The 12,385-nt window shown below is 42.1% G+C and overlaps 1 protein-coding gene across 1 annotated transcript in view; it reads left to right on the top strand.

Moving 5' to 3' along the window:
• TMEM255B (transmembrane protein 255B) overlaps nt 1-12,385 on the top strand; it is a 68,561-nt gene that overhangs the window by 15,727 nt on the left and 40,449 nt on the right. The window contains exon 5 of the mRNA XM_074155988.1: nt 11,128-11,217. Within this exon, the coding sequence (XP_074012089.1) occupies nt 11,128-11,217 (90 nt within the window). The remainder of the gene's footprint in view (nt 1-11,127; nt 11,218-12,385) is intronic.

The raw sequence follows: 12,385 nt of genomic DNA, 5'->3' as shown, positions 1-12,385 counted from the left end.
TTCTCCTCTTCCCTCCTTTCCTCCTTCCTCTGTCTTGCCAACTCCTCCTTCTGCTCTTCCTTCCCCCAGCCAAAAATAGTTTCCACTGGATTCGTGAGTTAAAAGGTTCATAGCCAAGTGAGATCAGACATAGCACAAGTAACTGGTGGGCTGCATGGCTGTGAGTAGAGAGGAGTCTGTGGGAGGAGGGAACAGGAGTTGTCCCTTTTGCTAGGAATAAAGTATTATATCAACTCACTATGCCGTGAAAACCATCATCTAAGTGCTGTCAGTGAGTTAAATGTCTGAAGTTAAATAGTATAGATTTCCCCACAGTGTCTTGAGAACTTTGAAGTTCAGGGACTCAAAGACAAAAATAGATGCTCTCACTGTGTGCATTACCAAAGGAAGTGTGGGGAGTGTTTCAGCTCTTCACTGCCTAGTTCCTGATGGATCAGCATTTCATGTCGCTTATCTACAGGTCTATGCTTTTAGATTTACCAGTGCAGATTCATCAGCTAGTCGTGCAAATATTTATTTATATGTAAATATTATAATACATAAATGCACTGTAATATTTTAACCATATAAATTATAACATGGAATAAATGTTCACATATATATATGTATTTACAGCTGGCAAATACCTGGTGTAATGACAAAAAAGTCTATGCCACTATGCCACTGACACTATGTCTTTATTGTGCAAAGTGCTTTTTTGCACTCTTTATAGATGTGGCTGCCAGGATGATTTAGCTAGTAAAGCTGTAATGAGAAGTACAGTCAGGTCTGTAGTAATCTTTCTGTTCCATCATCAGGGCTGCGTCTGTCTGACACACCTAGAGAGATGCCACCAACTATGTCCAGCTGCCATCTGGCACAGTGGTTCTTTCCCTCTCATACAACCCTATGCCGGTCTGTCGCTTGTACCAGTCCCAGGTCTTCCCTATCCCAGGTTCCCCAGCTTGTGATCCAACACAGCATTAGCTCAGTCTCAGAGAGGAAACTACCATGTTTTCACTGTTATCATTAGTAGAAAGCAATGGGAAATTATTCCAAAGGGAAAATTTTAGGGAGAGAGAGAGACTTTGGCTTCTATTTGCAGAATTCTTTTGGCAGCCAGAATGGCTTCACTTTGCTTCTGGAAGATTAAATTCTATAGAAACAGAAGGGAGATACCTACCTACATACATACATATATATATATATATATATATATATATAAAAATTTATATATATATGAAAATATGCATGTACCAGCACAGCTTATTTTTGACACTCCAATCTTTAAAGGCTGGCACTGTTCTTTTGAGTCATAGACTGAAACCACCAATTTGATTTAAGTCCTCCATCTTATTAAGTAGAAGTCTTTTGGGATGTGGTTCCTTTAAGATCTGTGCTTGGAAACACCACACAGAATCAAGTGCATAATAGGACACTTTTTAACTGCCAGTTTGTTTTCTTGTGCTGTTTATGTAATGAAAGCATTACTGTCACACAGCTGAAAAAAAAAGTAAACTTTATGGCCCATGAGATGTGTTTGTGGAACAATAAAGAAATTGATTACTCTCCCTAGTAAGCAGGAGCGGGGGATGAAAAGTCTCCGTAAGGAATCTGGGGTAAACTACTGGTGTGTGCCTGGGGGAGAAGGTGAGGTGGGGTGTCTCCTATGAAAAGGGCAGGGGATTTCTGATCCTCTTGTTGAAGAATGAGATCAAATTAAACAGATGAGTATCCCTGTTGGCCAGATACAATCTTCCAGACTCTGCAGGTAGGACTTCTCTACGTGAAAGCTTGTAATTTAATTGTAATGCATTTCTGATAAAGAGTGTGTGTGTCTTGAGAAACCAGTCCAGTCACTGTAACGTGAGAGAGGATTTAAAAAGACATTAACAGTTTGGTGTAAAAAAAGTTCCTGCTGCTAAAAGTGTCAGCTGTAGTAGTCTTGATCTATGTCGATTCTACCATTTTTTACCAGGAAGCATAACCTTTTATGACACGTGGTATGCTATTTATCTCTGCTTTATTGTTCTCATATGGCTCTGAACGGCTACCTCTGCTTAAGTGATGAAATGAGTTTGTTCCATTTTAATCAATAAAAGAGCTTCCATGAAAGGAAGTATGTGATGGATTCCTATAGTGTCAGCACTGCTGACCAGTGAATCTAAGTTTATATTTCACTTTCGTCTCTTTTCCTTTTAATGCTGCATTTAGTTTTTGCTTCTTGACTGTATTTGATATCCTTAGAACCCCAATTGTTTTTAACCATTCTTAGATAAGTGCTTTTGTTGATGTTTGCAAGGACCAGTTTGAAGGGGCTACTGGACTAAGGCTTGCTTCGGCTGGTTCCAAAACCATTAGCATTTCTCCAGCTGTGAAATCCAGCTGATTTTTTTTTTTTTTTTTCTGTATAACATCACTCTGGCTTCGTCAGATCCCAGGCATCCTTCTCTCCTTCCACATTACTCCCCTCCCTCCCTTGCGAGCCCCAGGCAAATGACAGAAGGAATGTTCTGAAGTGGAGAAGAGAAAGCACAAATCAGAGCAGCCAACATCAAGGGAATGAAAGAAGTATTGACAAGATGTTGGTTTTGGCAGCACAGATACTTCCTCATCTAGGCTCCTCCTATAGCCAGTGGAAAAAAAGACAGATGCCACCAGAAGGTAATTCATCCCGTTCTACAGTAGGTGTAAGAGGTATCTGGAATTGTCTGGCTCTCTGTTGACTACAGAGGAGCACAGATAACCACCTGAGAAAAATACTTATATTTAATATAGCTGGAGTTACGTATGATGAAGCCTAAGACTTTTCTTAGCAGCTTCACCACATACAAAACATCACTTGTGGTACCACCCAGAAGCCTGGATAAGAACTACCGCTTCACTTTGGATGGAGCACTGCAACATCCCCACTTCAGAAATACGTACTGAGGCTTCACACCCGGTAGTTCTACTGAGCAGAGCCTAGCTGATTCCCAAATACGGGCCCATCTGCTTTGTGAAGGCGTGCTGTTCCTGACTTTGGTATCCCCCAGTCTATACTTACATGTGCACAAATGAATCAAGTCATGAGGATATAATACCAAATGCTCCAATGATTTTGGTCTCAAAAGTCATTTGGAGTCAGTTCATGTGATTTGCCATAGGATATGGCAATACACCCCTATAAATTAGAAAGCTAAAACTCCTACAGATGTAAAAAGATGAACATTAATGAAAAAGTACATTGCCGAAAAACAACTCTTGAAACTATTAATTTGGAGGTGCCAGCTCTGATTCTGAAAGTGACTTTGGAATAGGGAGACGAGGACTTGCAAAACCAGGAGAAGGTAGCTGGAGAGCAGTGTTGCCTGTAAAAGCACACTACGTCTGAACTGCCCTGGGGAGCCTCAGTGCTCCTCTGCCTACCAGAAAGAAGCAGAAACAGGGGGAAGGGGTTTGATCATATAGCCAGCACTCTATTTAATGGACTGAAAGAAAAGTAGAGCAGCTACTTAAAGAAATCTCTTTAAAAGCAGCTAAAACATGGGTGGAGCAGAGCATGTGTACTGCACCTGCTCAAACTAAGACTAATAGAGGCAGGGAGATGGTAATATACATGCTGATGAATGCAGAAATAATAATAGATGGACGCTTCTGAAACAGGATGCTGGATTGTGACAACTATTAAGAAAGCCAAAAGTGATAGAGGAGGAAGTTGAGATGGGTTTTCCTGTGCTTCTCCTCAAGAAAATACTTGTTTTGAAAAGGTGTAGCGAAATAAGACTGAACCAAAGCCAGTTAAACAGTTAGTCAAAGCTTGCTGGGAAAGATGCTAGGAAGAAATCATGAAGCATCTACAGAGATATCAATAGTAGAGTATCTGCGGTAGAGAATCCAGTGTTAATACTAGAAAAAGAGATAAAAGCAGAGAGTGTCAGCCCTGCCTGTTGACTCAAGTAAGTGTATTTGTAAATGTGTACAGAGCAATTATGTGCTATTATGCATTTAGGGAGAACACTATATGGACACCTGTTAATTTGCAGAGCTCCCTCAAGCCTCAGGTACTGAGAGGAACATGCAGCCTGCTGGTCACCATCTCATACTTCCCACCCCACAGCATGGCATTGCTGTCTCTCCCCTGCCCAAGAGACCCTGGATGCTGGATGTAGCATGGTGTTGGGTTGCTCAGCTGTGCCTGGTGAGAGACATCCCCGAGCTTGTAGGGACAATGGCCTGTGTGGCAGCCAGCGCATGGTATTTCACTGTGGACATTCCTCCACGGCAGCTTGGCTGTGAGCCACCTCCTGTTGTGGGACCCAGCACACCTATCACACAACCCTGGGCTGTGATCAGATGCTAATTTCCCGCATCTCCATAACTAACTGTCGCAGCAAGTGGCGCAAGTAAAGTTCCCAACAACTCAAGGAGTCCATTTACCTGACCAGTCAAGAAACAGTCCCTGTCGTAAAGATCTCTGTGTGTGCCTGGAGGAGCCAGAGATGGCGGAGATGACGGAGACTCAGATGCCCATGCTCCCCTTCTTGTCTTATTCAACTGTGCTGCTTAAGCCCTCTTGGGCTGGGGGGAGCTGGGACCATTAAGTCATCCTGTTGTGCATTTTCTGACTAAGGGTACTTCTGCAGTCTCTTGCCCATGTGAGTAGCGCAGTGGATGAATTATCTGCAAAAGTTCAGCATCAACACCACCAGAGGAGAAAAAGAGAAAGCAATATGCATTAACTATGCCTACACATGATACAAATTTACTGTGAGTATCAAGATACTGCGAATTCTGTCTTTCACCATTCTACCCTTCGAGATGTGGGGCAAGAAAAAAAAAGAGGAATTTTCTGAATGAAAATGCCACCTTTAGTTTGAAAGCAGATTTTGATCTTGTTTTTTTCTCCTTGGCATAATAATTGATACCTCTCATGTGGTTTCTGTATTCTTTCCCAGTGTTTGTTTATCTAATTAATTCTGCCTTTTTATGCATGCGAGGTTGCTTAAATTTCTCATGGGACCTCTCCTCTGCCTGTGTTACACCAACTGGCCTTTTCATGTTGCTATTTTTCCTAATTATGCCTGACACGATACTGGAAAACAGCAGACTTCACAGGCAATAAAGCAAGAGTCTTCTTGACCACAAACAGCAAAATAACCCCAGTCCTTATCATTTATTCATTACAGCTAAAACCTAACTTTTACTTTGATCATCCCTAGGAGCGCAAATTATACAAAATAGGCGAGACAATCTAATAGCTGCTGCCAGCACTTCAACCTCCTTCCTTTCTGTCTTGGCTGCATGGTTTCACCCTCTCATTTGCCCTGGGTCTAGTGCTTGTCAGTCCTTACAGTTACCTGATTTAATTAGTTTGAGGGAACAGTTTTCTGCCTAGCGAGTGACTTGCTGTGTATTTGGGCAAGCAGGGGAGCTGGTATGCAGGGACACATCCCTTTGGGAGGGAGAGTGGGAGAGAGGACTGGGCAGCAGGGAACCAAACTGAGGAGAGGAGAGGAGAGGAGAGGAGAGGAGAGGAGAGGAGAGGAGAGGAGAGGAGAGGAGAGGAGAGGAGAGGAGAGGAGAGGAGAGGAGAGGAGAGGAGAGGAGAGGAGAGGAGAGGAGAGGAGAGGAGAGGAGAGGAGAGGAGAGGAGAGGCCAGGCCATTCCAGGTGGCAATGAGCAGTCACACAGGCTCAGCTCTATGCCCTGAGGTGCTATTAGCCTCAGCAAGAGGGAAGAAAATCTGAATTGAAGGTCTGTGTTGATGCTGATAATATTCCACGATGTATGACTGGACTTGCTGAATTCAGTATTGATGATACTGTGGAAATGCTGTAGGTTTCTAACTTGGTCACTTGATCTAAGAGCAAGACTTGATCTAAACACCTGACAACATCATGTGTGCAGTATCTCTGTCTGAAGGCCTTCCTCGTAATATGGGTATCTGCTGTGGTCATTGGCTAGGTTATTAGGTATATTACAGTGAGAAACAAGTTACATGTTCGTGGGATCCCAGACCCAGTCCTTGTCTTCCTGAGCTGTACCAAAACTGGTGCTCTTACAACCAAGAGACATTTTGTGTTTATTTTTCTTCCTTCCCTCATCTGGAAGCCAGTCTAGGAAATAGTTCTTCAGGCACAGGTTGGGCAGTCATAAAAGTCATTCATCATTATGAATTCATGTCATTGTAACTAGTGCTGTGACTGCAATTGGCATTAATGAATAACAAACATGACATAATTCTATCTCCTGTGGTGTGACAACTCTCCAGCGGAGCCTCAATTACAGCAGTGCTATTACTGAAGAAGCAACCTTTGAAAAGAGTAAGTTGGCAGGCCATAAATTGTGAAGCATATTACCTGGTGTAGTGAGAAACCTCCTAATTAGCACAGTTGTGAAAACCAATGTAGTAGGAGCCTTTCCTGAGCTTAATTTTCATCACAGCAGCAAAACTTGTCCCAAGGGCAAGGGAAAAAGTGACCATTGTGGGAGGGGAAGGGGCCACACAGGAGAGGACTTTCCAAATTAGAGAAAATTAACTCAAAAGTACTTTATACTTTCCCATCTCACAAGACAGGCAGCATTTAGTTGATAGCAGCATCTGAAATGCAATGCAATGAGTTTATAGTCTTAGTTTTGCAAGCTATTAATCTAGTGCCCTGCTCAGGTGCCGTGGTAACAGATGCAGGTTGAGATTGCACCAGGAGTGGAAAGCCATTCTCTCTTTTGGATTTGTGATACAGTTTTTGTAAACTTCTGCTCTTACATCTTCATCCTCAGCGTACTGAAAAAGCGCAGCAGATTTATTTAAGCCTATATTAAATTCTGACATAGGGAAATCAAACCAGTAAGAAGGCCCACAGTGTTAAACTGTATTTTGGGGAATGTAATGTTAGGGGCAGCCCACAACAAACTGCCCCATGCATTTATTTTTTTTTTCAAATACATTTTCTCGAACCTGTGCAGCAATAAAAAGTACTTTACAAACCTGTGGCATAACATTTACACAGCCTTTTGCAAAGCCTTCACTTTCCAGAGTAAAAGGTATTGGATGACAGTGTTTCTCAATTTACATTGATCAGGGTAATTGTGATTCTTCCTCTGCCTGGAAAAAAATCCCAGAGAGACTTGATGTACAGCACAATCCTTGGAGACATTGGAGGCTGTGCAATGCAAAACTAGCCATTTAGCATGAGCAAAGTGAGTCTGTTAGATATAATTTAACTTACAGCTGATACCAAGGTGATTTCGAAAACAGAAATCCATGTATTTTTCAAAGTCTCAGACCCACGTAGTCTAAATTGAGAGAATGAGGCATCTCACACAGCATCTGGTGCTAGAAGTGACTGTCATTGCCCCAGTTGAGGCACAATTGATCAGTTGTCCCTTTCAAATTTGAGTGTTGTGCAACCTGCTCTAGGTGGAACTCCTTTGGCAGGGGGGTTGGACTAGATGATCTCCAGAGGTCCCTTCCAACCCCATATCATTCTGTGTGACTGAAGATAACAGCTCTTGAGTTAATATTGTGTGCAAAAGTCCCTCATTCTAAAGGCTATTTTGCCCTCCTTTTTGCCGTAATACCACTGTTAAAGAACTTGCTTTTGGTTTTGACTGTTAGGCCCACACAGTATGATTTTCACTGTTTAATAAGTAGCTTCATGGTTCCCTTGTAAATAACCAAATTGTTGTGTTCTGTACAAGAACCAGGAGTAAACGTGTTCTAATAATAGCTGTAGAGAAGCCTGTCTGCAGAGCAATGGAACAGCAAGAGCAAAACGGTTTCTTGAATAACTGTTAAAATATGTTGTTATAAATAATGAATAGTTTTTCTGACAAAACATATTGCTATTAAAAATGGAGATGAGATGAGATGATGAGATGGATCAGTATGTATTATTTTTTTAGTGCTGTTTCTTTCACGTATCAACAAAAATTCTCTGTTTAAATGACTGCACTGCTTTTCTTTCTAGACAGTGATAGGCTTGTGAACTTACAGCTCCAGCAATCACCTACCACTCAGGAAAAATAGCTTTTGAATTTACAACAGCTCTTCATTTGGCTGTCTTGGCTGCAATTTTTAGAAGTAATTAATTTTGTACTTTGTTTATGTGTTTCTCACATTCTCAATAAGCAGTGGGAGGTTTGAGAGAGAATATAAATCTGTAGTTTTATTTTAAGGATTTCTTTGTGTTGTTCTTGTATTTTTACTTCTTTTGTCACTCTAATACATATAGAAGTCAATTTAAGTCGTAAGAACCTGTGTGTCACATTCTGCCACTTTGGCATTGTAATAAATATTACTTCAGTCAAGAAATAGTTCTCTTAATTTCAAAGGGAGCACTCACTGAAGTAGTTGCTAGTAGTCATGGATAAAAACAGAAGACTCTGGCTGACAACATATGACTTATACACAATTCCTCGAATGGGTAGATGCTCACCAACATGGCTGAGGAATGCAAAGCCAACTCCATAGCTCCTGTCTATACTACAATTTACCGTCCACCTGTATATGTGGTCTCTTACAGCTATATGGTGAAACTGAAAGGCCAGCATACTCATTAGGTGATTTAAGCTATCTCCATAAGTGGAAAATGTTGGTTTGGGGATTGTAGATCATCAATAAGTTGCTCATGTGTGAAATGAAAACCCACCTTGAGGTCAGCTTCCAGTAAATTCATTCTGAGCTCAGGCAATTTGGAAACACCTGGCTAAGCCCACTAATTATTTGATTGACTGCTATGACTTGAAAAACAGGATAGAGGTATGGGACAATAATGACTTAATCTGAACTTTTAAACGCTGCTGCTTTTTCAAATAAAGAGCTCAGGACCTGTAGCAAATGCAGGTGCCACAGGGCAGCACAGCCCACTGGTCTGCAGTGATAATAGCTCTTTACAAGGAGCCCACAGCCTTCTTGATCTATGAGTTGCATGCCAAGATCTTCAGACAACCAGAGTCATGAGACATGACCTGCCATACCAGAGAGCCAAGGGATAGTGGGGGTTGAAGGGTGGAGCAGCCTACAGTGCTTTCTTAGGGTTTCTGCCTCCTTAGGGCAGGATGGAGCTGGCTGCAGGGGGAATGCAGCAGGCTCCCAAGATCAGCCAGTATCGTCAGCCTCAGCCACTTCTGTGTGCCCATTTCCTCCCAGCGCTGAGGATTCAGTTTACACAGCAATCCCTGTGGCAGCGCTGGCTTGCCTCTGACTGCATGATCTAGAGCCATGAGAGCTAATGAGAGATTAAAAGAGTGTAAAAGCATTTCAAAGCTGCGCTGCTTCTGCTTTTGAGTTGTATTTTGTGCTGATTTGCCGAGAGCTCTTATTTCCGAATGTTTGATATTGCTTTGACCTGTGTGTCCAATGCTATGGGCTTATATGGCTGTAGTTTCTTACCTGCCCAATACGCATTTTTTTGAGGAAGTCACCAATGCTGTGTTCCCTGTTGACGTTGCACTGTTCTTAGCCTAACATAAGCAAAAGAATCAATTTTTCAAGTAGTTTTGTGATGATTACAAATTGTACACGTGTGAAAACAGTGTTTAAGTAATGCAGATATGCATTTTGTGTAGGCAAAAGGGATATATGAACTGCATGGATATAATTGTGGTGATCTATACCTAGGCATTTCTGAAATACATGTTAAGGAGCAATTAATGACCAGTAAATAACAAAGAGGTTCCAAATGCTGAACTGAAACCCTGGTCCGTGTGCTCTGTCAATTAAGGATGCTGTTCTGTCAGTTTTCAAGGGAAATTTTTAATTTGTTGCAGGCATTAACTATGACTCAATACTGTTGTAAATTAAAATTAATCGATCATATAGGATATTTCAAAGGGTTCCTCTTGTGACTTTGCACAAGAAATTCCAGAGGCGTGAGAGATGTACATTAAATTATATTAAAATCATAGCCAGAGAGTGCATGTTACGTTCACCTTATATCCTGCAGGTGCCCACCTATCCAAACTGATGGTGCAGAGTCCTCAAAGTCACAAAACCCTCTAATCTGAGAGAGGAAGGAGTGATGGCATCTCTCCCTTATCTGACGGTGTTGTGGCTAATGAGTCCAAGAGGAGCACCTTGCCAGGTGTACACAGGGTTTCTTTTTCAGGACTCACTTATCTCGCATCGCTCACAGCACTGCATCCTTCAGACATGCCCTCAAAACAAGTGCTGTCTCAAGAGTGTGTGCTGACAGCACACTGACTGGTCTCTGATGGAGACACATACCAGTGCTCAGCCTTTCTGGGTTCTATTGCTCTCTTCAGGGTGAACTGGGGAGTAAGCTTGCTGTATCTGGGGTTGTGCTAGCCCTGCAGTTGCTGTTAGAGCTGCAGCTATAGTCATCGTTGGAGCTAAAGTGAGCGTGGCTAGCAGGGGGCTCAGCGTGCCCAACCTGCACAGCCTTTTCCCCCGAGCCCTCCGTACCACTACCACTTGTGCTAGAGCAGTGCTCCAGCACTATGCCATCCTCAGTTCTGTTGATAAAGAATTAATAATGCTTAATGAATGAAGCAGCCTGAGAGGTAAAATGAGGTCTGAAGCTATGGCTGGTAGGTTATCAAAGACAGTGTGCTGTCTGAGCTGCAGCTGGGACATGTACTCTGCTGTGCTCTGCCGTGCCCAGTCTGAGACTGAGGTGCAGTGCCAAGGCAGCACACCCCAGCCCTTCCAGAGGTACCAGTTCCATGAGTCCCTGATTCTGTTCGTGGCAAAAGTTCTCATAAGCTATTTGGGATGATGAATGCTTTCTGAGAGTTCACGGGCTAGTTACGTGTATGTGTGGACTGCTACCACTGTAGTAAAGCTCTAGAGGTTGATGTGAGCCAACAGCAACATGGCTTTTTGCCATGCTCCCTATGGACACCACTACTGTTCTTATTAAATAAGTTGATTTAGAAGAAATTGATGCTGAATTTAATAACTCTTACAGCAGACCTAATTTTCTCTAGAAAGATTTAAGCTTTTCTAGTAGACTTGATGGTATGTCAACACAGCATCAAGAATTTTTGCCTTTTTTCTACTGCGTGCCTGGTGTACTGCCTCACTGACCTAAAGTGAGTTATGGCGGGGGGAAACATGGTTTAAGACTACTAGAAAAATTAGTGTAATTGTTTAACTTAAAGAATTCTATTGAAAGCATTCTCAATCTGTTTTTTTCTTCTCAGTTAGTAGCCTCCATCGTGTTTATCAGCTTTGGCGTGGTAGCAGCGTTCTGTTGTGCAATAGTTGATGGAGTGTTTGCAGCACGACACATAGTAAGTACAGTGATTTTCTGTCATCTTTCATTTTTGATCACTTATGTAATTTCTAGCAGAAAAGCATTTTCTTTTGGTTTATGTCTAGCAGCATATTAGGCTTTTTGATAGTTCTCCTTGTTGGAGAAATGTCTTTTGGCAAAAAATCAACAGAAAAGCCCATCATGCTGATACCCAGAGATGGTGCCAACTGCTTATTCATCTGTCAGGGAGTTCCAAATACAGAGGTGATATAAAATGATGTAATGACAGGTGTGCTAAAATGCATACCTGCTTGGGAAAGGGAAGACACTTCAGCCACTGCCAGCTTTTATTTCCTTTTGCACAAAGGCTTTGTGGGCATGGTCAGGATTTGGAGTGCACCAGGCAGTGATGAGCACCAGAAGTCCCCATGGGATCTTTAGAGGGAGGTGGATTGCAATAGCACAAAGGGAACATTTTGTTGGAGCAGAGACAGCAGAAGAAGTAGCAGCCTTTGGTTAGAGGTACTGTGAAGGGGGAACCTACTGAGTGACAAACCCGAAATTCACCATCTGCCTGCCGTCAAAGGGTAGGTCATTTAACCAGAATGACTAGTATTTCCAGTGTGTCTTCAAAATCCAGTCCTCCTTCTTCCTGCGAACTTACTGCCATCTTTGCTTCAAAAGGACATTTATAGGCATTTGCAGTATTGCAGTAGCAGCTGTGTTACTAGTAGTTCATTACTGTCTCTGTGTGCCCAAGAATCTTTCATGACCTTCATGTGTAAACACTAGACAAACTTAGAACAAAGCTTTTTTTTTTTTTTATTTTTGACTCACGGAGTTCAAATTAAAATATTAGACAAACAGGATCAATAGAAGAACAAACCAGACTGAGTTGTGGGGTGATTTGAATATGCCAGTTTACATAATAGACGTGTTGTTTGCCGTTCTATCTTTTGTGATAGATTACCTAAAAATCAATCTGAACCTAAACTTTTAATTGAGCTTTGATTCCCAAAAGCATCAGGAAATAATTAGTTACGTTTTAACAGACACTAGAACTCAGATGTAATGTGCTGCATAGTGTGAGGCTGTATGACCCCCTCACTGCTATGAAGTATCATGGGCCTGTTCATCTTTCTGCTTATGTTTGTTGAGGGGCAGCATAACACCACTGGCGTCAGTAGAACTATACTTAATACTTA

The sequence above is a fragment of the Numenius arquata genome, chromosome 1 (assembly GCF_964106895.1).
Source record: "Numenius arquata chromosome 1, bNumArq3.hap1.1, whole genome shotgun sequence".
In the NCBI taxonomy this organism is placed as follows: Eukaryota; Metazoa; Chordata; class Aves; order Charadriiformes; family Scolopacidae; genus Numenius; species Numenius arquata.
Note: the sequence above shows the minus strand (reverse complement) of the source record. Positions and strands in the feature narration are given on the sequence as shown.